Raw genomic sequence first — 27,290 nt, 5'->3', positions numbered from 1 at the left:
CCTCCGCTCTGTCATGGGGATATACACACCAGTGCTCCCAGTATAGTAGCTGGCTGGCTTCTGTAGTACACATTTAGGAAGGGCAAGGGGTTACTCCCACGCATCTTGCACAGCACTGTGTGTGACCTCATTGCAGTAGCCCAGCAAAGAGGGTGGGGTGTAGTATAGTGTTTGGACTCCTCCCGGGCACCAGCCTCCCCAGGAGCACGGCCAGCAGGCGGGCAAGTAGTATAATATAATATAGCTGCATATATATGTGTATTATAGCCTCAGCCTGTTGCTGCTGCATTGTGTGTGTCTCTGTGCTGCTGCTGTGTCCTCCTGTTCCCGCCTGTCTCTCTGTCACTCAGTCCCCGCTGCTGCATAACATTCCACCACCATCCGCGCGTTCCCTGCTGCTAGTGTCTGATTGGCTGCTCCCTCATTCTCGGCGCTCGTCACTCCATTGAGGCGGCCTTGCGCTCACGCCCGGGCGTGTGTGCGCGCTCACGGCCGCCCCTCCTCCTCCCCTCTTTTCACCCCCACCATGATGGCGGCGCCCAGCGAGCGGACAAAGGAGGCCGGGCCGTGGCAGCCAGGAAGGAGCGCGGCACTGCTGGGCGCCATCGGGGCTGGGGAGTTTGGCACACCGGAAAGGAGGAGCCTAAAGGAGGAAGAGGAGAGGGCGGCGGGAAGAAGAGGGCGCCCGTGGCCGCGGGAGGAAGCTGGGCCTGCGAGACGGGCAGAGGAGGCGGCGGCCGGGGCTGCAGCTGCAGCGGGTGAGAGCCCAGAGTGAGTGGAGGCGGAGTGCGCTGCTGTAGTGTCCCGTCCTGGCTGCTGCCCTCACAAGCCTGTATGCTACATGTGACCACATGCTGCTGTACACACGGGATACATGTTACACGTGTGTCGTGTAATCCAAATATGTCACTGATTAGTGGGAACATGTAGCCGCTCTAGCGCAAGTTTGTGTGTGTGTGAGATATATGGCTGCCTGTTGCCCCCTAGGTTTGGGGACTTTGCTATGTCTGTTACTGACTGCTGGTTGCCAACAGACCTTATATGTGTCACACTGTAGCTACAGGCTGAGGTGACATTTGTCGCTGGTGTCATGAGTGTACTCAGCGCTTGGGTGAGAGGGCTTCTGCTCAAAGTTAATGTCTGTGGCCACAGCACTAGGGAGATATACATATTGAGGCATTTAATAGGTACGTTTGAGAGCAACTGATTGTAATATGGGGGTCAGCAGGGCCCGGGCACAGCTGTTGCACACCACTCACTTGTACATTGTGGCAGAAGCAATTTTTTATAAAAACTTTAGCTCCATATATTGTGAGTGTAGTTGTGTTTATGATTATCTGCCTACAGCAGAAATTAAGCCACTCTTATCGCATCAGAGAAATCACAAAGTGATGGCATATTGTGGGTGTGGGTTCTGGCGCTGCTTCCATAATCACATTTACTTTTTGTATCCTATAAGCGGTGATCCTTCCTAGTTCTCTTCCTCTCTGCTTTAGCTGGAATACTGCATGCTCTTAGTCAATGGAGTTGATATTTTATCAACCGCAAGGGTCACATTAAAGGGCTCTTCATTTTTTCATAATCATGTGCGACAAGAATTGTGGGAAGCCAATCGCTAACTACCCTTACCCTACCAGTATTGATTTTTGCCAACAACACTATCTCCCTGATTGGAAACATCATAGTTATTGCTGATAAAATGATCTTGTTTCGCAGCTTTGGTGTCGGATGAGGATGATGACACACCATTAGATCTGGGGCGACAGAAGATCTTAAAATCTGAACAGAACCGCATTGAGAAAATGGCATCTGAGCAGAGTGCGGGCAAGGGGGAAGACTCTAAAGGTAGGTGATCTGTGCCTTGTGTAGTAATGTAAGATTTAATAAATAAAAAATGTTAATCCTGCATCTCCTCAGTATTTAGTAGTGTCATTGCCCAGTCCCATGCTGTCTAAGTAGCTGCTCATCCAATGATGTCCATAACTTTTGGTATAAGTGAGGCCACACTTGAAAATACAAGTTGTATTAAACCATTTCAGTGCAACTGCCATATTGTCTACATTGATGGTATCTGATTGTGTTCGCGTTAAGCGGTTTTTAGCCACCCCCTGCCTGACTTTTGAAGAGCAAAATGCACCCTGTCTCTTGAAGCAGCCTTTCTGTGACCATTGCTGTGTGAATTGAGGCTGTGCATCAGCGGCGCCATGCCACCAACATCATGCTGCCCCTATTGGTGATGGTAGCGCCATCCTAACCAAATCATGCTGCTCTGGTGCCCTGCCATGATCCTAATGGGATCACTTTGATATAAAGCCTGTGTACTTTTTCAGGCTTGTATGCATGGAGGACTATCCCTAGTAGTAGTGTTCTAGGTCTAAAATTCTAGATGGGCTGACGTTCTGCTGGGTGTGTGGAAGGGAGAACGTCATTGGTCAGTTTTGCATGTTGCGAAGTGTAGACTAATAAGTTGTACTACATTGCTGGCTATTCCCTCAGCCGTCACGGTGGCACAGACATGCTTAAATAAAGTAAGCTGCTTCCCCCAACAGAAAATCACCAGTCTTGGTGCCTCTGGCAACAGACAGTTGTGTGTGTTTTCCCAGCTACTTCTATCTCCCCCCAATATTTTGTAACTGTATGTTGACCAAAAAGGCTGTGTACAGTTTGTTCATCCTCTATATGAGTTAATGTCTATTGGCTGTACTACTGTTCTTTAAAGTTTTTTATTTTTCAGCTTCCCTATGATATGTTTTCTAATCGTGACTGCCAGCATGGCATTACCAAAAAGTCAGTGGGCCTAAATTGCTAGCACATAAAAGCAGATAGTGGGCATTTTAATTTCCTTCTTTCATGATTGAAATGGGCAGCAAGAAGAAAACAGGATGTTCACGACAAATGTTACATTTTGTCTAGTGCCACCATAGTAAGATGGAGGTTTCTGATTACCTCTCGGGTTCTAAATTGTTTCTATTTCAATAAAATGTAGGTATCTTTTATGTAAGAAACAATGCTACAGTTTGAAGGGAATGTTCTAGGATTGCTAAAGTAGTCAGGTTTACTGTATGTAGAACACCGCAATGGGGCAGATTTAAATAACTGCAGGTTTTGCGCACGCTTTTTCCTTGGGTGAAGTGCACAGAGCTGTTCTATCAGACACACAACCAAACTGCGAGCAGGACCAAGGCAGCAGTTAAATGGTCATTTATACTCCCCTTCTCCAGAAGGTACGAGCAGATATAAGAATCAACTAATGCCTTGAGGCTGCTCGCAGGTCTGTAATTGTATAGCTCCCGGCGAGCACCCCTATCTGTCAATGCTGCTCTCACACGTCGGCTGACCTGTTGCTAGGGTTTTACTTGTGGTTTATCTGCTCTGTCTGGAAGACTGCTATAAAACCTCCAACAGGCAGACGTGTATATAGTTCTTATTCTCAGGGACATGGTTTGTGCAGCTTCATTGGAAGTGAGCAGAAACATCCGTTTTGCTACCAAGTTACCTTGTGGAATCTGCTATTTAGTGTAAAAGGTGTCCATACACTAGTGAAAGCGTTCTCAAACTCGGTCCTCAGAACCCACACAGTTCATGTTTTTCAGGTCACCCGACAGGTGCACTCATTACTCACTGACACATTTTAAAAGATCCACAAGTGGAGCTAATTATTTCACTTGATTCTGTGAGGAGACCTGCAAAACCTGATTACACTGTGTGGGGTCCTGAGGACCGAGTTTAAGAAACTGCGATTTCTCCACTTTTCACCCGATTCTGACCGATCGTACCAAGAATTCGGCTGAAAAGCTGTCAAATAACATGTTTGACATCCAATGTGCAACAAGTCAGACATGCTGCATAAAGAATCAGTTGGATGTGCAGCAGTCAGCGCACATTGTGGGAGTCCTTTTTGCATGCGAAAAATAACATGAAAAAATAGCACATCATGTTCCAAATCGGATCGAAGGACTCCCAGGGAGTCGCACTAATGTATGGGAGCTCTTTAGGTATTGCGGAAAAAAAAAAAATTAACCAGTTCAGACCTGATCTAGAGTTTAATAGATATTTTACCTAGTTTATGCTAATGTGGGGAGGCAGGATTAGGAGCATCCAGAGGTGATAAGTGTCATAACAATGCAGCATCCCTTTCACATCGCACTGCCTGGACAACTGCAAGTCGAAGTGCTGTGTGAAAGCACCGAACCTAATAACATTTGTCCATCCACCAGGTAATAAGAAGGGGTAAACCCGGGTTGCCCTGTGTATAATGGGCGAGCCGGGTTAAGGGCGCGGTATCGCAATGTGAAAGGTGTATAAGTAATTAAGGATGTTTTATATTAGTAATTGTTGTGCAGCATACACCACACATTGTGATACAAGTCGGAATTATCTGTACTATTTCTATTATTATTGTTGTAAGGGTTAATTGTATTTTCAGCAGTATTCTGCTCTATACCCAATAGCTCAGTCATCCTGGGCCCATTTAGTAACTAACTATGTAAGTGCCTGCCAAGTAATTCAGTGTATATGATTGGACTCCTGCCAGGCCCAAGTCCCACCACGTGTGAGCTGTGTGGAGCATGCTTCGAGACCCGGAAGGGCCTATCCAGCCATGCACGCTCCCACCTGCGGCACCTCGGGGTGCCAGAGTCGGAGAGCAGTGGGGCCCCTATTGACCTTCTGAACGAGCTGGCCAAGCAGGGCAAGCTGCCGAAAGACGAGAGTATATTGGGGGCCAAGAAGGTGATAAGCCCACCGCCAGCATCCCCCAAAGGCCAATGGGGGGACGAGGACGGGCCTCTGAATCTAAGTGAGTGGTGTTGGGAGGCTACTATAGCCAAGAGGGTTGGGCTAGCAGGGCCTCTGAGGGTAGAGACTGGCATCTCCTTGTAATATTCAGCCTGTCTCGTGCCTTTCTTACTTTACTTTCTTCTTTTTCCTTGTTTCCATTCACCCCCATCATATTTACCACCCTCTGTCACTTCTGGACAACCTTTCTTTCCCGTTTTTATTCCTTTACCACGCTATTTGTATAATTTATACGTTTATCGTGTTTTCTTCCATTGCATGTCATTGCCTCATTACCCTCCCTTTTTTTTTTTTTTTTTTTTTTTTCGTCTCCCCACATTTCTCCTTCATTTAACAGCCATGGAAGGAGAGCCTAGCAGAGAAAATGACTGCCAGTTCTGTGGTGCTTGGTTCGAGACTCGAAAGGGCTTGTCCAGCCATGCCCGGGCACACTTGCGACATCTAGGTGTAATGGATCCAGATGCAAAAGGTTCCCCAATTGCTGCTCTCAACTCCCTCATCAAAAGCGAGGAGTTCAAAAAGAGGTTGTCAGGACACACTCCAGCAGATACTGAATGTCACACTAAAGCTTCTGGAGATAGCACCTCAACAAACTCTGGCACAGACCGTGGTCAACCAAGCAACAGCACAAAGGTCAAAGAAAGTGGTATTTTTGCCAAGAAGGTTGAGAGCACAAACAAGGGCAGCAATGATACCTCTGCTAACTTAACCGACAGCAACCCTCGCTCCATGCAAGCAGAAAGTGGCTTGAAGGTAACTGACCGTATGGGACCAATAGAGACCTCCGCACATTTCAAGTCCCCGACTGGGAAAGGAAACGGTACACAAATCAAAATTGTCGAAGCTGGTGCCTCACATCTTCTGTCTCCCGAGGTTGGTTCCCACACAAAGATAGTTGATGCTGGCAGTCCCCACATAAAGACTGAGGCTGGACGTGTTCATGGCAAGATGGAACCTGGCACTCACTCCAAGGCCTCATTAGCCAGCCTTGCACACCCCAGACCACCACCTTCTAGGACACCACCGGCAAAGAAGATGAAGGCCTCTCCTCAAGCCTGTAAATCCAACATGGACTCTTACTGGGTCCAAAAAAATACCTCCTCTCCACTCAATCTGTGTAAGTATTATATGGTAAGGTTTGCACATACAGGATGTAGAAAGCAGACTTGTCAGTACCTCCAGTATCTTTTAGGAAGTTTCAGTTTGATTTGTGCCAAGTACTTTGCATATGTGTAGATCATTATGCGTGCATGTTGATTTTTCTTAACCCTTTGAGTGCCAAGTGAATTTGTCAAAATCGGTGTGAAAACTTAAAAGGAATTATTTATATCCCTTATAATGACCTGTAATGTGTACCTTTTTTTTTTTATATAGGAAATAGAATATTTTTTTACACATTTTTTTTTTTTTTTTTTTTATTTAAATAACAAATGTGAGCGACGCTGGCATTTTTAGCAGGTATTTTGAACATCTCTCAAAGATGTTGACGCTCAAAGGGTTAAAATATCAAATACTAATTAGGTGTGCTTTGCATGCCTTAAGGTGCCCACACACTAGAACAATTTTTTTTGGGGGGGGGGGCGATTACTGACTGATCAGCTTATTATTATTATTTTTTATTTTTTACCGATATCGATCAAATGCGTACTACCGCAGATCTTTTGCTAAATCTTCTGCTCTTACGTGCTGCATGAAAGATCAGAAGATTTAACAAAAGATCCATAGGAATGCACATCTGATCTTAAGATAAATCTTTGAAGATGTGCGCTTGCCTGAAATGTTTTGTTCAGGATGGCTAATTTATGTGCACATCTTAAGATCGCAGATCTTTCTAGTGTGTGGGCACCTTAAGCCATGCCAATTACTAATCCTATTTCTGTGTATGTAGACTGGCACAGCAGGGGTTTGCTAAACATTGATCTTCCACAGAGTTAATTTGCTGTCAGGTTTTGAACATTCTTTACATATCTAATGGAGATCTATATGTTCATTGTGTATCCCTCGTTTTGTAATGAAGATGGAGATGTACATTTATATCATGCCTGTCAAATACACACTTTGGAGGTAGCCTATCCTTGCATGAGTAATCGCCTGCCTCACTGAGGCATGAGGTGGTACAATAATGAGAAGAATAAGCTCTGTAAAGGCCCCCATGCATCATACAGATATTGGGACAATACCACAGACCACCTTATTGATGTATGGGGTGCCTTTGATGCTGAATATTTCCGTCTACGGAATGATGTCCTCCAGTGTGTAATTGATGGGTGAGCTTAAGTTTGATGTTAATGACCCAGAACGAGCCCATTGGCCTTTACTGGGTTTTGTCTAATGTCACCGGCACTATATATTATGCCTCCTGCTCCAGGTACGTACTGGGGTGACTGCTGCTACTGTAGCACTGGAGTGGTGCATCATACCTAACTGCCGGAAGGCACATGAGAGAATATAATGCTCATCAGTCTTATACATGTGTTACTGGCAGCATGCAATGGCTTCTGTTCCATTTACCACCATCTACATGTCCTGCAAGGGCTGTACATAATAACAAAAGTAAGGCAGGAGTACGAACCAACACGTCTCTAATCTTTGCTTGCTTCATTGATTGGTTTGGTGCATGGTGGATTTCCTAATGCATTTCAGATGAAAGGGTGATCTAACAGTCTATCTGACCTTTAGGGTCCAGTTCTGCTGATACTAAACCGCTTCTGCAACTAGTAATGCCTGCTCCTAAGTCTGGGGGTTCCTAGCGGCACATATGGCGTCTGTTGACAGGTTCTCACCTCCTCTGACCCCTTTCTAAGCCGTTACTCGAAGTTGTTTGAGTTGCTGAAAGTGTTGGCAACAGAAGTGGGTTTGCAGGTATTGGTTTTGTTTGACAAAGAATTTTCATAGTAACACAAATAATCCTTTAAGCAAATCTCCGTTTTCAGTTTGCCCCTGTGATCTCGTTATGGTTGTTGGCTTGCAATGTGCCGGTTGCTGACGTATTGAAGGCCACTGTTCTGTGAGCAGAATTGTCTAGGAATTGGGAAACCTAATTGCACAGTTTGGCTGTGTGTAGGTGCTGTAAGGGCAGTAAAGCAATTCTTTATTCTGTTCCCTTAATCTTAGAATGTCAGCAGATCTGTAGGAAACCCTTCAGGCAGTCACTTGCCTTCAGTTAGATTGCAGATAAATAACCCTGCCTGTGACTCCTGCTAAGCTCCTTCTTGCATGGCCTGGCTGAGCATCCTGGCTTCACCTTCCAGTCTCTGCTTGCATGCCGCTCCTGTTTGCTTAGTGTAGTCTGGTTCGGGCTATCGTTTTTGTAATTATGTACAAGTGCAGGCTTAAAGACAATTGAAGTGTGCTTCTGAGCTACACGCCACCATGCTTGCACTGCATTTTATTGCAGAGAACCTTCGGTTTTCCTTCTTGCATGAGAGGCCTCCAGTCTGTGGCTGGACCAATATTGGTCCGTATGTGTCCTATCCATTCACTAGGGACTGATGAGGTAACTGAGGCTGAAGGTGCCTCTTATCAGTGTTGCTAGCGAATGATTAGCCAATGAAAAGGCTGCCAAGGCTGCAGGTCTGGGACATATACCTTGAACCCTCATTTTGATATATTGTGACTACCCTAAGCAGTGTACTAATGTAATATGGTTTTTCAATGTTTAATTTTGTATTTGAGGTTGCATATTATGCCCTAAGCGAAGGCTATCAGTTTGTGGAGCGCCATTTGTTGCCACAATACCCCCCTACTATTTTATTTTTATTTTTTGAAGACAGCAATTTATTTGTCATCCCCTCCTCCAGCCCCAAGTTCGGAAGAAGTCCGCTGCGAGTTCTGCGGCGAGTTCTTTGAGAACAGAAAGGGCCTGTCGAGCCACGCCCGCTCCCACCTGCGCCAGATGGGTGTTACAGAGTGGCATGTCAACGGCTCGCCCATCGACACCTTACGGGAGATCTTGGCCAGTGGGACCTGTCCCAGAACGGGCAACAGGATCAGAGACCCAAACTCGGAGAAGCTCCTCCCACATCATCCTCCCTCCTCCCCCTCCGGCTCCCACCCATACAGTGGGTTGGCTCCGGCAATGCAACAACGCAAGCCTCCTCGGCTTCCTACCTACCAGGCCAGTGAGTGGCCCTCCGATCTCTCACCTTTAAACTTATGTAAGTGGGTCACCGATCGGCAGTTCTACATGTTACTTGCTCATCTTCATTGCTTCCCATTTTGTCTGTTGCATTCATCTTTAATTCAAACAACCCCTCACTCTGCCAAGTAACCCTTCATAGTGTCCTTAGGGGCTAGCTCGTCACTTGTTAAATGAAATTTTTTTTTAGATGTCAGCCCGTGATGTGCCTGGTTTTTATGTAGGTCACAGGATTTTACGTTGGACCATCCTTTTACTAAGGAAATGAACTTTTAGGTCCCAGCTCCCTGTAGGGAAGAAACTGGTTTAAGGCTGTTACCATTCTTGTCTAAGGCTGAAGTAAACTTGTGTGGTCTGACATTGGCATTGCATGCTGCCAATAAACGTTTGTTTTTTATGGGTGCTGGCATTTTACGTGTCTTGGATGTAGGCGAGAGTTTGCAAGTAGACCATTGTGTACTTTGTGTGTAATAACCTGCTGCACAGAGCAGTAATGTGAGGTAACATGCAGTAGCCAATCAGATCTCTGCTTATTAAATGCACTGGCTGTTTTGGGGCATTGTCTGCTGTTTGTTTAGGTACATTACGACTCATTGTAACATGTATGAGGAAGGCCACATGTTTCCGCCTGCTAGCAATCTTTATAGGCATAGTGGACTATATATTTATAGGACCGTATACTTTACTGTATGTAAAAAGCAACCGGTCTCCTAATCACAGGATACGGTTCTGGCACTTAGTCTGCACATGATCTGTCTGGATGGTACTTTTCTTTGTGAAAGTTTTATATGCTATAGGATGTAGAATATATCATGCCCCTAAATCTGCTGGCATCATAAGGCATACGTTATTTTTAGTTTCAGAATGAGCCGTTGTACCTCAACGTGTTTGAGGTTGATAGCAGACCTAGCATGCCCCTTCATACAAGTGTCGTCATAATCACCCTGGGCTTAGACAACCCTGCTGTGCTCTTTATATATAAACCATATAGGTCAGTGACTTGTGTCCCTTTGCTTTTGTTTGGGGGATATGCCTTGAGTGCATGTGTGTGTGTGTGTGTGTCTTGTGCATTAGAAGAGACTGACGTTGTCACCCGGCTGCTGTGTGACTACCAGAACACTTTAATTTACTGTGTACTTTTCTTTCCCCTCTTTCTGTTCCTTTTCACCATATTTCCTTTTTTTTTTACACATTTGCAACCGTTTTCTTTTGTGGTTTTCTTTTTCTGTTAATTCTACGTTCTCTCCTACTCCCAGCTTCCCGGGCAGACCCCACCCGCGACATCCGCTGTGAGTTCTGCAATGAGTTCTTCGAGAACCGCAAGGGACTGTCTAGTCACGCCCGCTCACACTTGCGCCAAATGGGTGTTACGGAATGGCATGTGAATGGCTCGCCCATTGACACTTTGCGAGAAATTATACGCAAAAGGCGTCCCACACCACCACACGTTACTAACATAAAAAAGGAACCGCGAGGGGAAGAGCAGCCTACCAGCCCATCACACAGACTGTCACCACTTGGTATTGGGTCAGGAGGCATGACTCGAGATCTCTCCGTATCACCTCATGGGCGTCCGCACAACAGCTTTCTTTCCCCAATGATGACAAAAAGGCCACCATCCCATGAACCAAGACTTACCCAATCTGAGCAAAAGGGCTATATGACCATAGAGTCGAAAACTTGCAACCAGTCACAGCCTAAGTCTTACATGCAGGGTGAGAATAGGCCAAAAGCCTACGCACAGGATGAGGGAAGGCCGAAGACCTTTGTTCAGAGTGATGGAAGGCCCAAGCAGTTCCTGCATAGTGGTGATGGGAGGCCAAAGGCTTTCATGCATGACGGAAGACCAAAGGGCTTCATGACGGGTGAAAACAGACCCAAGCCATTTGTGCAAGGGGAAGGCAAGCCTAAAACGTATTTGCAAGGTGATGGAAGGCCAAAATCTTTTGTACCTGGGGAAGGTAAACCTAAACCCTATATGCAGGGTGAAAGCAAGCCTAAGACTTATTCTCCAGATGGCAAGCCGAAGGCTTACATACAAACAGAGCTTCCATTTAAAGTGAAGGTGAAGGCATCTCCAGACAAAGCAGTCACTACTTGTAAGTAATGCTTATGGTTATGCCTGCTTCCAGTTGTTGGTTTTTACAGAGTTTGTAATATTTCTGTTTTCTCCCTCCTCTTGATTCTGTTTTCCCTACTCCTTCATCCATTCTTTTCTGTCTCCCAATTTCCCCCATCCTCCCCTCCTTCTCCTCCAGCAGTGGAGGCTTGCTGCGAGCTATGTGGGCTTTACTTTGAAAACAGGAAAGCCCTTGCCAGTCATGCCCGAGCTCACCTTCGCCAGTTTGGGGTTACCGAGTGGTGTGTCAATGGTTCCCCCATCGAAACACTACGAGAGTGGATGAAACAGCGACCTCAGAAGGCTGGGGCCTACCTCAGTTATATCCAAGGAGGGCGTCCTTACACCAAAAAGTTCAAGCGAGCTTCGCATACCCCAAAACCTGGCGCACCAGAGAGAGAGAGCCCTGCTGCTACTCCTGGGAAAGTAACAGAGATAGATCGTCCTGCCGGTACACAAGGACCACTACCAGAAAAGCCAGCAGAACCACAGGGGTTGAGTAAGTGTGACATTGGGCTGGGTGTGGAGGAGATTGGTGTGTGGTAGATGGGAGAGATGTTTTTTTAAATAATTTAAAACTAGATTTGTCACCAGAAACAGAGCGCCGTCCGGCTAAACCAACAGAGGTTCCACTTTCACGGGATGATGCAGTTTCTGAAACCCTACCCAAATCTGAGGAACCGCGACCACCACCAAGAGCACGTCCTGTACCTTCCCTGGTCCCAAGACCTCCGCAGACCTCCTTAGTCAAGTTTGTGGGGAATATTTACACATTGAAGTGCAGGTGAGAGATTCTCATTTCCCTTCTGACATTTTGAAACCTTTTGCTGTTGTCTGAGCCCGTTCTTCTTTTTAAAGATCTCCTGTCCTGAACATTAGTAATTTAATGTTACTTTAGAGAATGATGTGCTGTTGCTTATACAGTGCTTTTTGCATTATTCGTGTTCACTCTAGGTTTTTGTACGGGTTGGGCGCCGGGGGGCGAACCAGGCCCACCGACGTCACATCGGTGGGCGGTCCCGGGCCGGCAAGTTCACCAAAGGGGGCAGGTCTGGCACCGCCGAAGTCGCTGTGCTGCCGGGCATCGCAGTCTACGGGGCGCTGAGCTTCCCCGTGCAGTGTGTCGCTGCAGACACCAGGCTGTTTTTAGCGGGGCGCATTTTTCCCTTTAATAATTGGTCAGGGCCCGCTAAAACAGCCTAGTGGGAACACTATGTAGAGCCGAGGTTCCTCTTTTCCAGGCTGCATTTACAGGAGAATGCTCTTGTTTGTGATCATTTCTGAGCAATTGTTCTACTGAACCTTACAATTACAGTGCAGGGAGACAAAACTTAACATTACAGTAAATAAGTACCAAAAATAGAGTAAAGGTAAAATTCAATGCACATTACAGCTTAAGTGTAAGTCGTGATCAACGTGCTACTAGGGGCTGGTGTCCAAAGATGGAGACTAATGTGGACAAAGATGGTCACTGAGTGAGTATGGGAGAGCTGTAAGTGAATTGTGAAGAGAAGAGCTTTGACAACAAGAGAGAAGAGGGCCATGATCTGTTACAATTACAATCTAGTAGTAAGGGGAGACAGACAGATTACATGAGGTGCACGTAAATGGGAGGTGGCTTTATAGCGGGATGTATGCAGGCAGAGATGTCAAGGCAGGCAGGTGGTCGGAGGACCAGCCTCAGGACTAGGTTATGCAGTGGAAGGGTACGCTTTGATGAATAGGATAGTTTTCAATGCCCGTGGGAAGAATTGATTAGGGTGCAGGAGAAACGAGTCGTCGGCTAACTGTAGAGGGCGGGAGGAAGTATGAATGGAGATGAGGTGGGAGATATATGCAGCAGTGGAGTTAAAGATGGGAGATAAAAGGCTTGATACGAGCAATGTTGCGTAACTGGAACAGGGAAGAATGGGCCAGAGCTTGGTTGTAGGGTGCAAAGGAGAGGGAGGAGTCAAGAGTTACACCCAGGCAGCGGAGTTAGGGACTGAAAAAGATGACTGTTTAGTGATAGAGATATTAGTAGGGGGTGTAACTGTGTGGGAAAGCTAACAAGTTCAGTTTTGTCCATATTGAGCTTCAGAGAGCGTTCAGTCATCCAGGAGGACATGGTGACAAGGCTGTTAGAAACCTGAGAGAGAGCAGTGGGGGACAGATCAGGATAGGTAGATTGGTGTCATCCTCATAGACACAAGTGTACCCAGGGAAGAGGTGTACAGGGAGAGCAGAAGGGGTCTAAGGACTGAACCTTGAGGGACACAAACAGGAGGCAGAGATGGAATGGTTGGAGAGGTAAATCATTCAAGGACAGTGCCAATGTTTTGGAGTGTGCGGAGGAGGAGAGGGTGATCCAGTGTCAAAGGCGGGGGGGGGGGGAGAAAGGCTGATAGCTCGTGGGTGATAAAGGGTCCAGGGGGGGAGGGGGGAGGCTGATAGCTCGTGGGTGATAAAGGGTCCAGGTTGGATTTTTTTTTTTCTTCTAAGAATAGGTGAGACAAGAGAATGTTTGAACGGCGAGGGAAAGATGCCAGTAGAAAGGGAAAATGTTAGAGGTGAACAAGGCCAGCAGCCAGTGGGGGGGAGGGAAAAGGTAGGTAGAGGGGGCAATGGACTTCCTCATTGGTTGTGGAGCAGAAGGAGGACAGAGTTGGATAGTTGGAGAGGGAGAATTATTGGGGTGGGTGGGCAGCAGAGGGTATTATCTCAATTTTATAGAGGAAGGAGGCAAAGTCAGTGGCTGTGAGGGATGATGGGAGGGGGAGTGGAGGAGGGCGAAGAAGAGTGTTGAATATTGCAAAGAGATGGCTGGGTTTGGTGGACTGAGAAGATGAGTGACTGGAAAAAAATTTGGGGCGAGGGAGAGTGCAGCGCTGTAAGAGGAGAGAACAAACTTGAAATGGAGGAAGTCTGCCAGAGAGATTTTTTTTGTAGAAATCGTGTTTGTTGTGCCAGGGTTGGGGTTTAGAGTGTCAGAGGGACAGTATAGAGGGGTGGGAAGGGAGAATGTGAGGGAGGGCTTAGGCGGGCTGACACGGAAGGTGCAGTTGGGGGAGAGAAGGATGCCCATTCCTCCACCCTGGCAGCCATCAGGTCTGACTGAGTGGGTAAAGGAGAGGGCTGCCAGGTTTCAGTGATGGTGAGAAGGTTGACAATGTGGGAGATGCAGAGGTTGTAGATAGTGGGAAGCTTGTTATAGATTGCTCTAGCATTCTAGAGAGCACAGGAGAAAGGAAGGGACAGGTGCGATGGGGATTAGGTTGTCTGGGTTGTGGGTGAGTGTGAGTGGTGTGGAAATTGAGAGGGGGAAGACCTGGCAGTGAGGACTGGTATGGGACAGGATCAGGGAGCCATATTTCTGGTACAGAAGTTTTACAGAGGAACTATATAGAATGGAGTTGGTGTAGCCAAAAATGAGCAGTGTGAATTTGATGGGTCCGGTATGATATGCCGGCGGTTTAAATATCGACGCCGGAATCCCGGCCGCCGCAACGCCGACAAGGGGGGGCATGGATCGCCCACCAAACCCCCACCCCTCTGCAGGCTCGGTGGGTTCGCAACGCAGCGGGCTCGGTGCCTTGCTACGCTCGGTACACTATTTTATTCTCCCTCTATGGGTGTCGTGGACGGACACCCATAGAGGGACAAAGTGCTGGCATTGCCGCGGTCGGGATTCCGGCTTCAGTATAAAGACCACCTTCATATTAACCGCATCCCAAGGTGATGTAGTAGAAGCGAGGTGTGCCTACAGAAAATATTGGAAGAGAGGGTGGCTGAAATTGTTACACAGTGTATATAGTTGGTGTATAAAGGAGCCAAAAGCAGTGAGTGCATTTAGTTCAACATGGAGTTCAGTGTCCAGGCTGTGCAGACTGCTGGTGTCGGTTGATTAGGTGCTGGTGTCCGCTGTGAAGACTGCTGGTGTCAGTACTGTGTGTTGATTGTTGGCATTTCAGTGGCGGTTGAATAGTTTTCTGTCCCTCTTTCTTTCCTGTGCATCTCTGATGTTCATATTAATATAATTCTTATACTTAACACTAACCTACTTTACAGCTTAAAAGTCTACACAGCCTAAAATGTATATAAAAAATACATACAAAGATCAGTCTATCTGTGATTAAATGTGTTTTATTTTGGTTGAGATAGTAAAGATAGGTTACATTTAGGCACAACTGTACTGTCTAAACACAATTGTTTTTGTAGCCATTGGTAATCCATATTTGTGTACAGTTAAGCTATACATACAGTCGGGCAAAAAAGTATTTAGTCAGCCACCAATTGTGCAAGTTCTCCCACTTAAAAAGATGAGAGAGGCCTGTAATTTTCATCATAGGTATACCTCAACTATGAGAGACAAAATGAGGAAAAAAAATCCAGAAAATGACATTGTCTGATTTTTAAAGAATTTATTTGCAAATTATGGTGGAAAATAAGTATTTGGTCAAAAACAAACAAGCAAGATTTCTTGCTCTCACAGACCTGTAACTTCTTCTGTAAGAGGCTCCTCTGTCCTCCACTCGTTACCTGTATTAATGACACCTGTTTGAACTCTTTATCTATATAAAAGACACCTGTCCAACACTTCAAACAGTCACACTCCAAACTCCACTATGGCCAAGAGCAAAGAGCTGTCAAAGGACACCAGAAACAAAATTGTAGACCTGCACCAGGCTGGGAAGACTGAATCTGCAATAGGTAAGCAGCTTGGTGTGAAGAAATCAACTGTGGGAGCAATTATTAGGAAATGGAAGGCATACAAGACCACTGATAGTCTCCCTCGATCTGGGGCTCCCCGCAAGATCTCACCCCGTGGGGTCAAAATGATCACAAGAACGGTGATCAAAAATCCCAGAACCACACGGGGGGACCTAGTGAATGACCTGCTGAGAGCTGGGACCAAAGTAACAAAGGCTACCATCAGTAACACACTACGCCGCCAGGGACTCAAATCCTGCAGTGCCAGACGTGTCCCCCTGCTAAAGGCAGTACATGTGCAGGCCCGTCTGAAGTTTGCTAGAGAGCATTTGGATGATCCAGAAGAGGATTGGGAGAATGTCATATGGTCAGATGAAACCAAAATAGAACTTTTTGGTAACAACTCTACTCGTCGTGTTTGGAGGAGAAAGAATGCTGAGTTGCATCCAAAGAACACCATACCTACTGTAAAGCATGGGGGTGGAAACATCATGCTTTGGGGCTGTTTTTCTGCAAAGGGAACAGGACGACTGCTACGTGTAAAGGAAAGAATGAATGGGGCCATGTATCGTCAGATTTTGAGTGAAAACCTCCTTCCATCAGCAAAGGCATTGAAGATGAAACGTGGCTGGGTCTTTCAGCATGACAACGATCCCAAACACACTGCCCGGGTAACAAAGGAGTGGCTTCGTAAGAAGCATTTCAAGGTCCTGGAGTGGCCGAGCCAGTCTCCAGATCTCAACCCCATAGAAAATCTTTGGAGGGAGTTGAAAGTCCGTGTTGCCCAGCGACAGCCCCAAAACATCACTGCTCTAGAGGAGATCTGCATGGAGGAATGGGCCAAAATACCAGCAACAGTTTGTGAAAACCTTGTGAAGACTTACAGAAAACGTTTGACCTCTGTCATTGCCAACAAAGGGTATATAACAAAGTACTGAGATGAACTTTTGTTATTGACCAAATACTTATTTTCCACCATAATTTGCAAATAAATTCTTTAAAAATCAGACAATGTCATTTTCTGGATTTTTTTTCCTCATTTTGTCTCTCATAGTTGAGGTATACCTATGATGAAAATTACAGGCCTCTCTCATCTTTTTAAGTGGGAGAACTTGCACAATTGGTGGCTGACTAAATACTTTTTTGCCCGACTGTACTTGTGACACTCAGAAATAAGCATGTGACATCAATGGCTTAACCTCGGTGTCCCCTACACATGACCACTACTGGAATTTCATCAAAATAATCCTTGGCGTCTAAACCTGATTTTCATTGGAATCCTCATTTACTGTTTAGTTTTCTTTTATGAGATTGTGTCAGGTCTGTTTTTGGGGTAAGAGGCATCAATATAATTTGGAAAAATTTACCTCCCAAGGGTAAACTCCAATGTTTTAGGAAATTATCTGTGATCTATGCGAGAACAGCTTCACCCCAGCACTTGTGAAAACTTGTAATGGGTTAATTGGTCAACAGTCATTTGCCCTCATCCATTACCAGGTTTTTGTTCCAAGCAGCCCGAGCGGACAATAAATCTGTAGATGTATGGCCAGCTTTAGTAGATGGTTCAATGTTAATTGTTTATCTGACCCCTTCTGTTTTCAGGTTCTGTGATATCCAATTTCAAGGTCCACTCTCCATCCAAGAGCAATGGGTCCGTCACCTGCAGCATCACATACTGGAAATGAACTTCTCCAAGTCTCCAAGCCCACCCCATGAGCTCTCCTCCCAAGAGCAGCCCGAGCCTACCAAAGCTCAATAGTCTGCCAATTTCTTTAGGACATGGATACAACACATTCATGCCAGGACAGCTAGTGTCCAAGTTAAGTGGAAGAAATCTATGGATGGCGGCTTCAGATTGGTAGTCGGGGGTCATGTGTAATAAGAGGCTGAGATGGCGTTGGATGGCCAGTTGGCTAAAGAGCAGGTGTCGACAGGTCATAGGACTCCTTGGGAGGTTGTATGGGCTGGAATGTTATACCGTAAGTAGAATGGGTATGAGGCTGGGTGGTCACAGGGCTGGGTTAAGGGTCTGAGCATGGGTAACTTTATAGAGAGCATAGCAGAGAATTGATGTTATGGTGGGTAAAGGGTTGGGAAACATTATGTGCCCACTGTCTGACAAGAGGATGTGGTATGTGGGCATTGTACAGTAGGAAGAATAAAATTGCAATACAATACGACCTTTACCTTTTTTCATAGGTGTTGGATGTTTCATAATCATGGTCCCCTGGGAGGGAGAGTCCTATCCTTTCTGCCAGGATTGGAGTTGGCTCCCATCTGAGTGCTGAATGGCCTCATGTTGGTGTACGCCTTTCCATATCCTGGACAAAGCCTCATATGGGCTTAAGATCTGCTCTGGCTGGAACAACTTAGGATTTTTATTTTTTTGTGGTGTCCTTGCGGTTATGAAATTAACATGAAAGGTTGGGATTCCTTAGTTAACTGTTTTTTGTAGTTTGGCAATAGTGTTTGTGGCAACGACATTGAGAACACTAGACATTAAATTAAAATGGCAGGACCTCTTCGAAGTACTATAAGTACCAGCAACTCATCTGCTCTCCACCCGGTTCCTGCTTCAAGATCTCACCGGGGCACTGCGTACATGGTGCTGGCTTAAGTGCTAGTAACTCCTGACTGACCAGACTTGGCTTTGTTTCATTGGTTATTTACGTAAAGGGTGAGCCCATGCCCTGGGTCACAGTCTTGGTGATGGTTAAAGGGACCTTACTGTATATATGCTTTTTATATAGTGTTTTTAAATAGGACCGTGCCCTGTAATAATAAAGGAAGTGTTTCTTTTTATCCGTTTGGAGCTGCTGTGGTCAGCTTTACAGTGTTTCTTTAAGTGATAAACAGCCAGCCAATCTGCTCCCAACGGCCATGTTACAGACTGGGTTTGAAAAATGGCGGTTCGTGCTGATTGACTTGTTGTTTATCACTATCAATTGTATCACTTTTTGAAGCTTAATATGGCCCTAACTAATGCACAGAATCACAAACCAGAGAAACCGCAACAATAAAATATTTAGCCGTTAAACTATAAATGTAATGTAAACATAATTTACGTTTAACAATGTTTTTGCTTAAATTCATTATACTGGGTATTAAAACTTGCTGGAATAAAAACCTGAGTTTTTTAACTGGAGATTTCAGCTAGAATTCTTATTTGACATTCTAGAAGTTATTGCACCAAGTATTTAATACCTAGAATAATTGACAAAAAGTTTGATTAGCTTTTTTTTTTTTTTTCATTTCTTTTTTTGGTTTAAGACCCTTTCGGAATATATCATGCCGCGTTCTTGTGATGGTGTCCAACAATGGCCCTTATTCAGATCTGATCGCAGTACAAATTTGTTTGGAAAATGGGCGAAACCATGTGCACTGCAGGTGGGGCAGATGTAACATGTTCAGAGAGTTAAATTTGGGTGGGATGTATTGAAATCTAAATTGCAGTGTAAAAATAATGCAGCCAGTATTTACCCTGCACAGAAACAAAATAACTCACACAAATCTAACTCTCTTTACACATGTTACATCTGCCCCACCTAAAGTGCACATGGTTTTGCCCATTTTCCAAACAAATTTGTACTGCAATCAGATCTGAATAAAGGCCAATGTCACACAATCTTGCAAAGGGAGTGCACATGCTTGTTTTATGTACCTGGGCAATATTACTTTGGGGGGGGGGGGAGAGTTGTGCCTTCACTGTGTTAATTATTATTTTATTTTAAGTTACATTTACATATTTGTAAGGTTGGTTAAAGGAAAGAGCGGAAGTTCAAAGATTCCATTTTGTGTTACCACTTCTAGTCTTCATACAGTCACCCCTCACCATTAAATATGGGATGTGTAACATGGTTTTCAAGTGAGGAACCTTTATGTATATAATATATACGTTGTAATATTGTGGTTGTATATTTTGTCACACTTCCCATATTTAGGCGAACAGAGCTGTGGTTTTAGATAAGATATAAACCTAAATGTATCCAAAATCTTAGCTTTTTCCATTTCCTGCCTGAATGTATTGAACATTTGCTTTCTGTACATGGAGACACTTGTATCACTATGTGTTTTTTCAGGGCGATGTGTACCTTAACTTGTAGTTTGGATATTACCATTCTGTTGAAATGTGCAGGGGTGTTTATTTATTAGGATGACCAGACTGGAGCAGATCTCCTGCCCTCACTCCCCACAGCCCCTATGTGGTGGGATGAGCAGAAGGGAGGCGTTACTCTGTGCACACTTCCTGTATAGGTCTTCCACTAGTCACATGCTTATTTACAGCTTCCTACGGTCTGCCAAGGATGATTTCACCTCTAGACCCCATTGTGATTGTGTATCATAGTGGGGCACCATCCAATGCAAATACTCTAGATAGGGTTCCTAAAATAATTATCCTGTCTTACATTTACTGAGAGGTTGGATCACGTTACCCTTTTTTTTGACCCTCTTACTCATTACAATGTGAATTCCTGTCCCTTGATGACCCCTGAGATGCTATTATTTGCCAACCTTTTCCTGATCACCTGAAATTTTATTTCCTGTATCAACTCAACTCTTTGATCTAATAACGTTATTGTGTAGAATTTAAGTAAAGCAATCTGTTTTTACCCTGGATGTATTTTTTCTGCTTTTGCTCACGGTTAGGTCTTGTGAAATATGTCTGCACTAAGCTGTATCTCATGCATTCGGTTTGGGAAGCTCTTACAGCAGATCTGGGCAAATGATGCACACATCTTAATGTAGGCATACCACTTCCTGGTCAAAGGTAACCAGGATAACTGGAGCATGTTCACGTGATTGGAAACTGTAATTGCTCCTTTTGTTAAAGGCAATGAATTTTTTTTTTTTTGTTTTTTTTTTTAATGGTTCCCTGAATTCCGCACATGTGACACTTGTCAGTGGTTGGAGACTTCAAACAGCAGACGGAGTTGCAGTAACTTCCTACTAAGGTTCAGGCACAGTGATTAGCGAAAAGCTTGTGCTAGATTTACCAAGCTGCTGGTTCATCTGAATTTACACCAGCGGCCAAATGTAATGGCTGCCGAATTAAATGGCTGTGGGCTGAACTCAAAAGGTTTTGGTTTTTGTTTGTTTTTAAATGGGCATTCATTTACAAGTCAAAAAAAAAAAAAAACTGTTTGGCTGGCATACCACACAGCCACCCATCTCAGAGGCTATTACATTTGGCTGTTGCTTTTGTGTTTAATATTCTTGCCCTTTGAAAATCCCCATGGCAAGAACTGGTGGCAAGTGTAGAGGTGGTCCACTTTTACAGAACAGTTTTACCTTAAGCCATTGGGCAGTATTCAATGAGCCTGATTCGCCATGTTTTTATGGCGAATTTGTGCTGTTTGGCGAATTTCTGACTAAAACGGTGAATCACCCTATTCAATGACCACATGGCGAATACATTTCAAGGTTTTTTTCACCATGATTCACCGAGTAGCAATCGCTATCTTTTTATGGTGAAGTGGAATGTGAACTTTTAAAATAAAGTGTTTTGTTTTTTACATTTGGTGTCAAAAAATCAGGAATTTTATTCTGAGGAGGGGCATGCTATTTTTATTCATGTGCTGTAAGCACATGAATATATATTTAATTTTGAAAAAAATATATATATATTTTTTTTTTTTTTTTTTTTTACACAGCAGCCAGCAGGGGGCGCCGGAGCCGAGCCGCTCATTACATATTCATATATTCACTGCACCCGATCGTTATGATCGTGTGTAGTGAATATACGCTCCCCTGCTGGCACCCCCGGTGGGCAGCCTGTGCTGCCTGGCACCCGGGGAGCCCACCTACCCCCCACAAAGTTCTGGGGCAGGCAGAGAGACTACCATCTCTCTGCCTGGCACCGTCCTCAGGCTGCCTGCGGCAATCGCCGCAGGAGCTCATATTCGCCAGTCAGGGGCAGCGAGCCCCTGACATGTTGAATACCGGAGCCCGCTGGCTCCAGAACGTGGCGAATGTGCAGCGAATCCTAAAAAGGATTCGCTGCACCTCGCAGGTATTCTCATTGAATACCGCCCTTTGAGTGCGAACATCTCTGAGACGTGCAAAATATCTGCTAAAAATACCAACATCCCTCACATTTGTTATTATAAATAAAAAAAAAAAAATTTTCACTTGGCACTCACAGGGTTAAGCTTCCCCATTCCTACAGTAGCTTTATGGGGTTCCAATAAACATTTTAATGGGGAAAAAAACATTCAGGGGTACAACCTATAATCACTGATCAATGATATTGATTCCTTCCAGAGATGGATTTAATCCTAGAATAACACACAATATTGTTTCACCCCTCTCGCACAACGTTCTTAGTAGAACATTGCCTTACATTGAAAAGGACTTGTAATGAATCATATGAGGATGTCAAAACCAGATAAAAATGTGGGAAACTTTTAGAAAATTATTTTAACAGGCTGTAATTCATAACCAAATATTAACAGAGGTTAACATCGACAAATCTTTGTGCGAAGATTCTTCCAAATCCTTTTCACAGCCGAGCAATTCTTCAGACTACTATTCTATCTGAAGCAGTTTTAGCCCACCCTGGTCAATATCTGAGCATGTACACCCCCAATTGGTGTACTGTGCATCACTACCCTCTGTGACACCTAGAGTGGCAAAGTTCTGTGCCAGCAAAGAAGGGTTATGTTCTCCCTGGGAGGATGTGGCCTTGCAGGTGGGGGTGTGGCCTGTCTCAAGAGTCGGTGTAGACCAGGGGTGGCCAAACCGGTCCTCGAGATCTACCAACGGTCCATGTTTTCCAGATCACCTAGCTGGTGCACAGCTGTAGTCATAACAAACTGTCACATTTTAGAACAGGTTGCACATATGCCAAGAGTTCTAAAAGGTCTAGGAGGGAAGCATTTTACAAATTAAGAGAAGTATTAAAACACAAGGACACATGCTGAACCTGGAAGGTTCAAAGGGAACTTGTGGAAAAATTACTTCATGTAAAGTAAATTTAATTTATATAGCGCACTTTCTCCAACAGGACTTAAGGTAAAGTGTAGTGGATAGGTGGAGTAACCTCCCATCAGAGGCGGTAGAGGCTAAGACCGTAGAACAACTTAAACATGTATGGGATGGATATTTAGGATATACTTACATTTGGTCTAAGGTTAACAAAAGACAAATAAAAAAAATAAAGGCAGAATAGATGGGCCAAGTGGTTCTTATCTGCTGTCAAATTCTATGTTTCTATCAATCAGACCAACTAGCTCAAACATAAATAAATCATTTATATTCTAAAGTAGCAAAACAATGTTCTGCGTTATTCCGTACACTGTGTATACCAATTTTCTCTGTAACCCTTTGAGTGCCAAGTGTATGTCAAACTAGGTGTTAAAATTGCCAAGCAAACATAATGACCTGTAATGTTTACCTTTTTATATAGGGGATATAATCTGGGGTTTTTTTATTTTTTTATTTTACACAGTATTTTTTATTTGAATTTATATAACAAATGTGAGCGATGCTAGCATTTTTAGCCGATATTTTGTACATCTGTGATGTTGGCACTCAAAGGGTTGAACACAATCATAATTATCATGTAACCGTATCATTCATTAAGACCTTTACACAGGAAAATACAAAATCCAGGGACATCACCTGCCAACTAAATGGTGACCACAATTAAAGGCAATTTCAGTCACCAGACTTTCCTGACCATTTAATTTCCTACATTCCTCACAAGTTGGTGATTTCTGCTACTGCAGTCACATAAATGCATTTTACTTTAAATAATACATTTAGACGGGATGCAGTTACAATCCCGGCGGTCGGGATCCCGGCGTTCAGAATCCCGACCGCCGAAATGCCGACACATTCTCCCTCCGTGGGTGTCCACGACACCCCTGGAGGGAGAATAAATTAGTGTGCCGAGCGTAGCGAGGCACTGGGTCCGCTCCGTGGCGAGCGCAGCGAGGCTGAAAGGGGGGGCGATCCACGTCGTCGTCCCCCCCCCCCTTCCTTGTCGGCATTTCGGCTGTCGGGATTAAATACTGAATCCATTTAGACATGTTGTAAACTGTTACATATACACCAAGGTACTGCAAATCAACTCCAGTAAGTAACAGATATGTGTGTGTGTATATATATATGTATGTATGTATATATGTGTGTGTGTGTGTGTGTATATATATGTATGTATGTGTATATATATATATATGTATATGTGTGTATATATATATATGTGTGTGTGTATATATATGTGTGTGTGTGTGTATGTATGTATATGTATGTATATATATATATATATATATAGCCAGATCTGTCACTCATCTGTGTAGCTAACGTTCCCGCCCAGCGGCATACACAAACCCGCCCCCCCCCCCCCCCCCCCCAGGGAAAAGACCAGTGTTTTATGTATATAACGTTTTCATATGTATGACGTTCCCCCCCCTTGACATCACCTCCACCCAGCCAGGGCTACAGTACATGCCCACGATTACTCCACAGCCACCATTACTCCTGCACCCACCCCCCCTCCCGCGATTTGTGAGATCCCCGCGATTTGTGAGACCCCCGCGACCCTCCCGCGATTCGCAAGGGCAAAAAGGGCTACCTGTGCTGGGCGGAGGTATCCGGGTGCCTTGGAACAGGAGCAGGGCGCTTCCGGAACATGTCGGTGTCTGAGGTCAGCGTCCCTTGGTCGGAAGAGTTGGGGGGGGGGCGCTCAAGGCTGCGTCTATCTCCGGCCGGCGCCTGATGTCAGGAGGCGTGACCCGCCAGGGAGATAGTGGATGCAGCGCTGGCTCGGGGTGTCTGACGTCAACAGTGACGCGGCGGGGAGTGGCACGCGTCATCAGGACGTGCCCGGCAAGTATTTCAAGTTTAAAAGCTGGGAAATAACGCTGACTGACGGCGGCACCAGGGAGGCTACAAGTTTTGAAGCCCAGAACCCAGCAGACCGGTAAGACTCCTGAGACAGCGTTTCTGGAGGAGTAAATTATGCTGTAATATGATATACTGATGGTATTGTACTATATTGCTTCTAGCTCAAGGCTGTTAAACAAAAAAACAGCATAATGGAGGATGATAAAAGGCAAAAGTTATCAGGGTAAGCCAGGAACTTGGAATTGTTTTTGATTTTTATTATACTGAGCAGGTTATGATTACTGCTTATGCTGTTTTAGATCTGATACTAGCAAAGGGAAAGTGGATGTCAAGGCTAAGCATAAGAAACATCCATCAAAATGTTCATTATGTGACCAAGTATTATCAGACAAGTGCAGATGATCCTCTTGTGAGGCGTGTAAAATAGCTCAGCTGGAGACATTACCGCAGATGACGGAGCTTGTAAGCATGTTGAAATCAGCTCTGGCTGACACGTTTGTCACTAAGCAAGACATAGAGAAAATGTCTGCTAAAAGAAGCAGGGCTGTTTTATTGGATGGATCTGATGATTCTGCAGAAAGCCCATGCATTAAAGATGATGAGCTAGATCAGGATAAAACTGATATTTTAATCCAGTATAATAAAAAAACTTCTGGCTCTTATACACAAATCTCTCAATATTGAAGAGGCTAAAGAGGAAGAAAAGTTACAGGACTTGCTCTTCCAGGATAAAAAAGTGAAAACATTTCCCCTCTCAAAAACCCTTAAAGAGTTGTAGAAGAGGAGTGGCGACATCCGGATAAAGTGGCGGTGCCGTTGAAAGTCGGAAAAAATGTATCCCTTCGACCCAGATCAGGTAAAAAATTGAGAGAAATCCCAGTGGACGCAGCCATTGCCAGAATCTCCAGAAAAACGATGTTACCATTGGAAGATGCTAACATCTTCAAAGATGCAATGGAGAGAAAAATTGAGGTTAAACTCAGAAAGCCGCATGTTACTGCAGTCTTCAGCAATGGCGGTTACATCCAGGGTGCTACGATCCTGGTTTCAGGATCTTGAATCCGATACCCTGGATGGGATCAAAAGATCTGAATTGATAAAGTTGATGCAAAATATTCAGGTCGCAGTAGAATTCCTCTGTGACGCATCATTGGATGTAATGAATTTGGCAGCCAGGATGGGCGCCACAGCAGCCATGGCTAGGAGAGCTTTATGGCTGAAACAGTGGGCAGCGGATACGCAGTCCAAGCAAAAATTAATCTCTGCCTTTTCAAGGACAATATTTATTTGGTGCAAAACTAGATGATATTATTACAAAACTGTCTGGTGGAAAGTCTGTGTGGCTGCCGCAAAATAAAGGTAAGTGGCTTTTCGGGCAGGTCCTTTAGGTACCAGCAGATTTAATTTTAAAGAAGCAGGAACCTACAGACCGGGGAGAAATTACAGAAGATCCTGGGCAGGCAGCAGGAACTTTTTTGTGGCGAAAGGGGAAGAGAGGGAAGATATCCCTCCAGACAATTCAGCCGACGCCAGAGTGACAGTAGGGGGCAGACTGCTCGAATACAGGCAGGTCTGGTCCCAATCTGGATGTTAGAAATAGTAATGTGCGGGTACAAGATCGAATTCGTAAAACACAGGATCCAGAAGAAAGGTCAGCCTTATTTACCAGCCTAACCAACATGATTAGCCAGAAAGTGGTGGGGAGAGTGCCAAAAGATCAGGAACTTCAAGGTTGTCAGTCCAAGATTTTTAGTCGCCAGAAAACCATCCGGAGGTTTCAGAACGATCCTGGATCTAAGAAGGCTGAACTCTTACTTAATAGTAAAAAAGTTCAAGATGGAGTCCCTAAGAACAATTCTACCAGATATCGAGACATATTTAACAACCATAGATTTACAAGATGCCAACTTGCACGTGCCCATATTCCCGGGACATCACAGGTTTCTAAGGTTCCATTTAAAAGGGGAAATGTATCAATTTGCCACCCTTCCCTTTGGGTTGGCCACCTCACCCAGAACCTTTACAAAAATCCTGGTAGTCTTAATCACCAACTTAAGACAACAGGGCATATCAGGGTGTCCCTACTTGGACGACATTCTTATTATGTCCCAATCAAGGGTGTAGTAAGAGGAATACACGCTGAGGGTGATGCGGTACCTGGAGGATCATGGATGGTTAATATATAAAAAAAAAAGTCAAATACATCCTTCCCGTATAGTGAAATATCAATAGACACTGTCTCAATGACGATAAAATTGACAGAAGACAGAAAGAAGAAACTGATCAGCGAAGTGGTCAAATTTCGAGACAGAAGAGGGGCATCGTCAGGAGACTTTATGAAGGTCATCGGTCTGATCAGCAGCACTGGATACTGTCCCCTGGGGCAGATTTCATATGCGTTCCCTACAAAATGGTTTCCTCATACAGTGGGATGGAGACAGAAAGAACAAAAGTCAGTTCATCCGACTATATCAAAAGGAGCAAGACCAGATCTAGCTTGGTGGTCTCGCAAACAAAGGTTGGATCAAGGAAGAATGTTTGCAATAAAGCAGAAAGTAGTATTAACCACTGATGCCAGCCAATCCGGCTGGGGGGCAGTATGCGGAGGTCGCATAGCTCAAGGAATCTGGTCACAAGAAATGAGTCAAACATTCAAATATCAGGGAAGGGCAGTTCTTATGGTGTGCCACCATCTTTTTA

The 27,290-nt window shown here is 44.8% G+C and overlaps 1 protein-coding gene across 7 annotated transcripts in view; it reads left to right on the top strand.

Annotated features, from left to right (window-relative positions):
- WIZ (WIZ zinc finger) overlaps positions 1-20,353 on the top strand; it is a 39,231-nt gene extending 18,878 nt beyond the window's left edge. For 2 of the 7 annotated variants that reach the window (XM_083184935.1, XM_083184930.1), the window contains 8 exons: positions 1,717-1,845; positions 4,535-4,798; positions 5,135-5,914; positions 8,598-8,954; positions 10,192-11,034; positions 11,194-11,553; positions 11,637-11,838; positions 17,346-20,353. In XM_083184935.1, the coding sequence (XP_083041061.1) occupies positions 1,717-1,845; positions 4,535-4,798; positions 5,135-5,914; positions 8,598-8,954; positions 10,192-11,034; positions 11,194-11,553; positions 11,637-11,838; positions 17,346-17,502 (3,092 nt within the window). In that variant the 3' untranslated portion in view covers positions 17,503-20,353. The remainder of the gene's footprint in view (positions 1-1,716; positions 1,846-4,534; positions 4,799-5,134; positions 5,915-8,597; positions 8,955-10,191; positions 11,035-11,193; positions 11,554-11,636; positions 11,839-17,345) is intronic. The other 5 variants (XM_083184933.1, XM_083184931.1, XM_083184932.1 and 2 more) reach the window with 5 other exon arrangements.
- The last annotated feature ends 6,937 nt before the right edge of the window (positions 20,354-27,290 follow it).

This window comes from Crinia signifera, chromosome 4, assembly GCF_055691185.1.
Source record: "Crinia signifera chromosome 4, ASM5569118v1, whole genome shotgun sequence".
NCBI classification, from domain to species: domain Eukaryota; kingdom Metazoa; phylum Chordata; class Amphibia; order Anura; family Myobatrachidae; genus Crinia; species Crinia signifera.
Note: the sequence above shows the minus strand (reverse complement) of the source record. Positions and strands in the feature narration are given on the sequence as shown.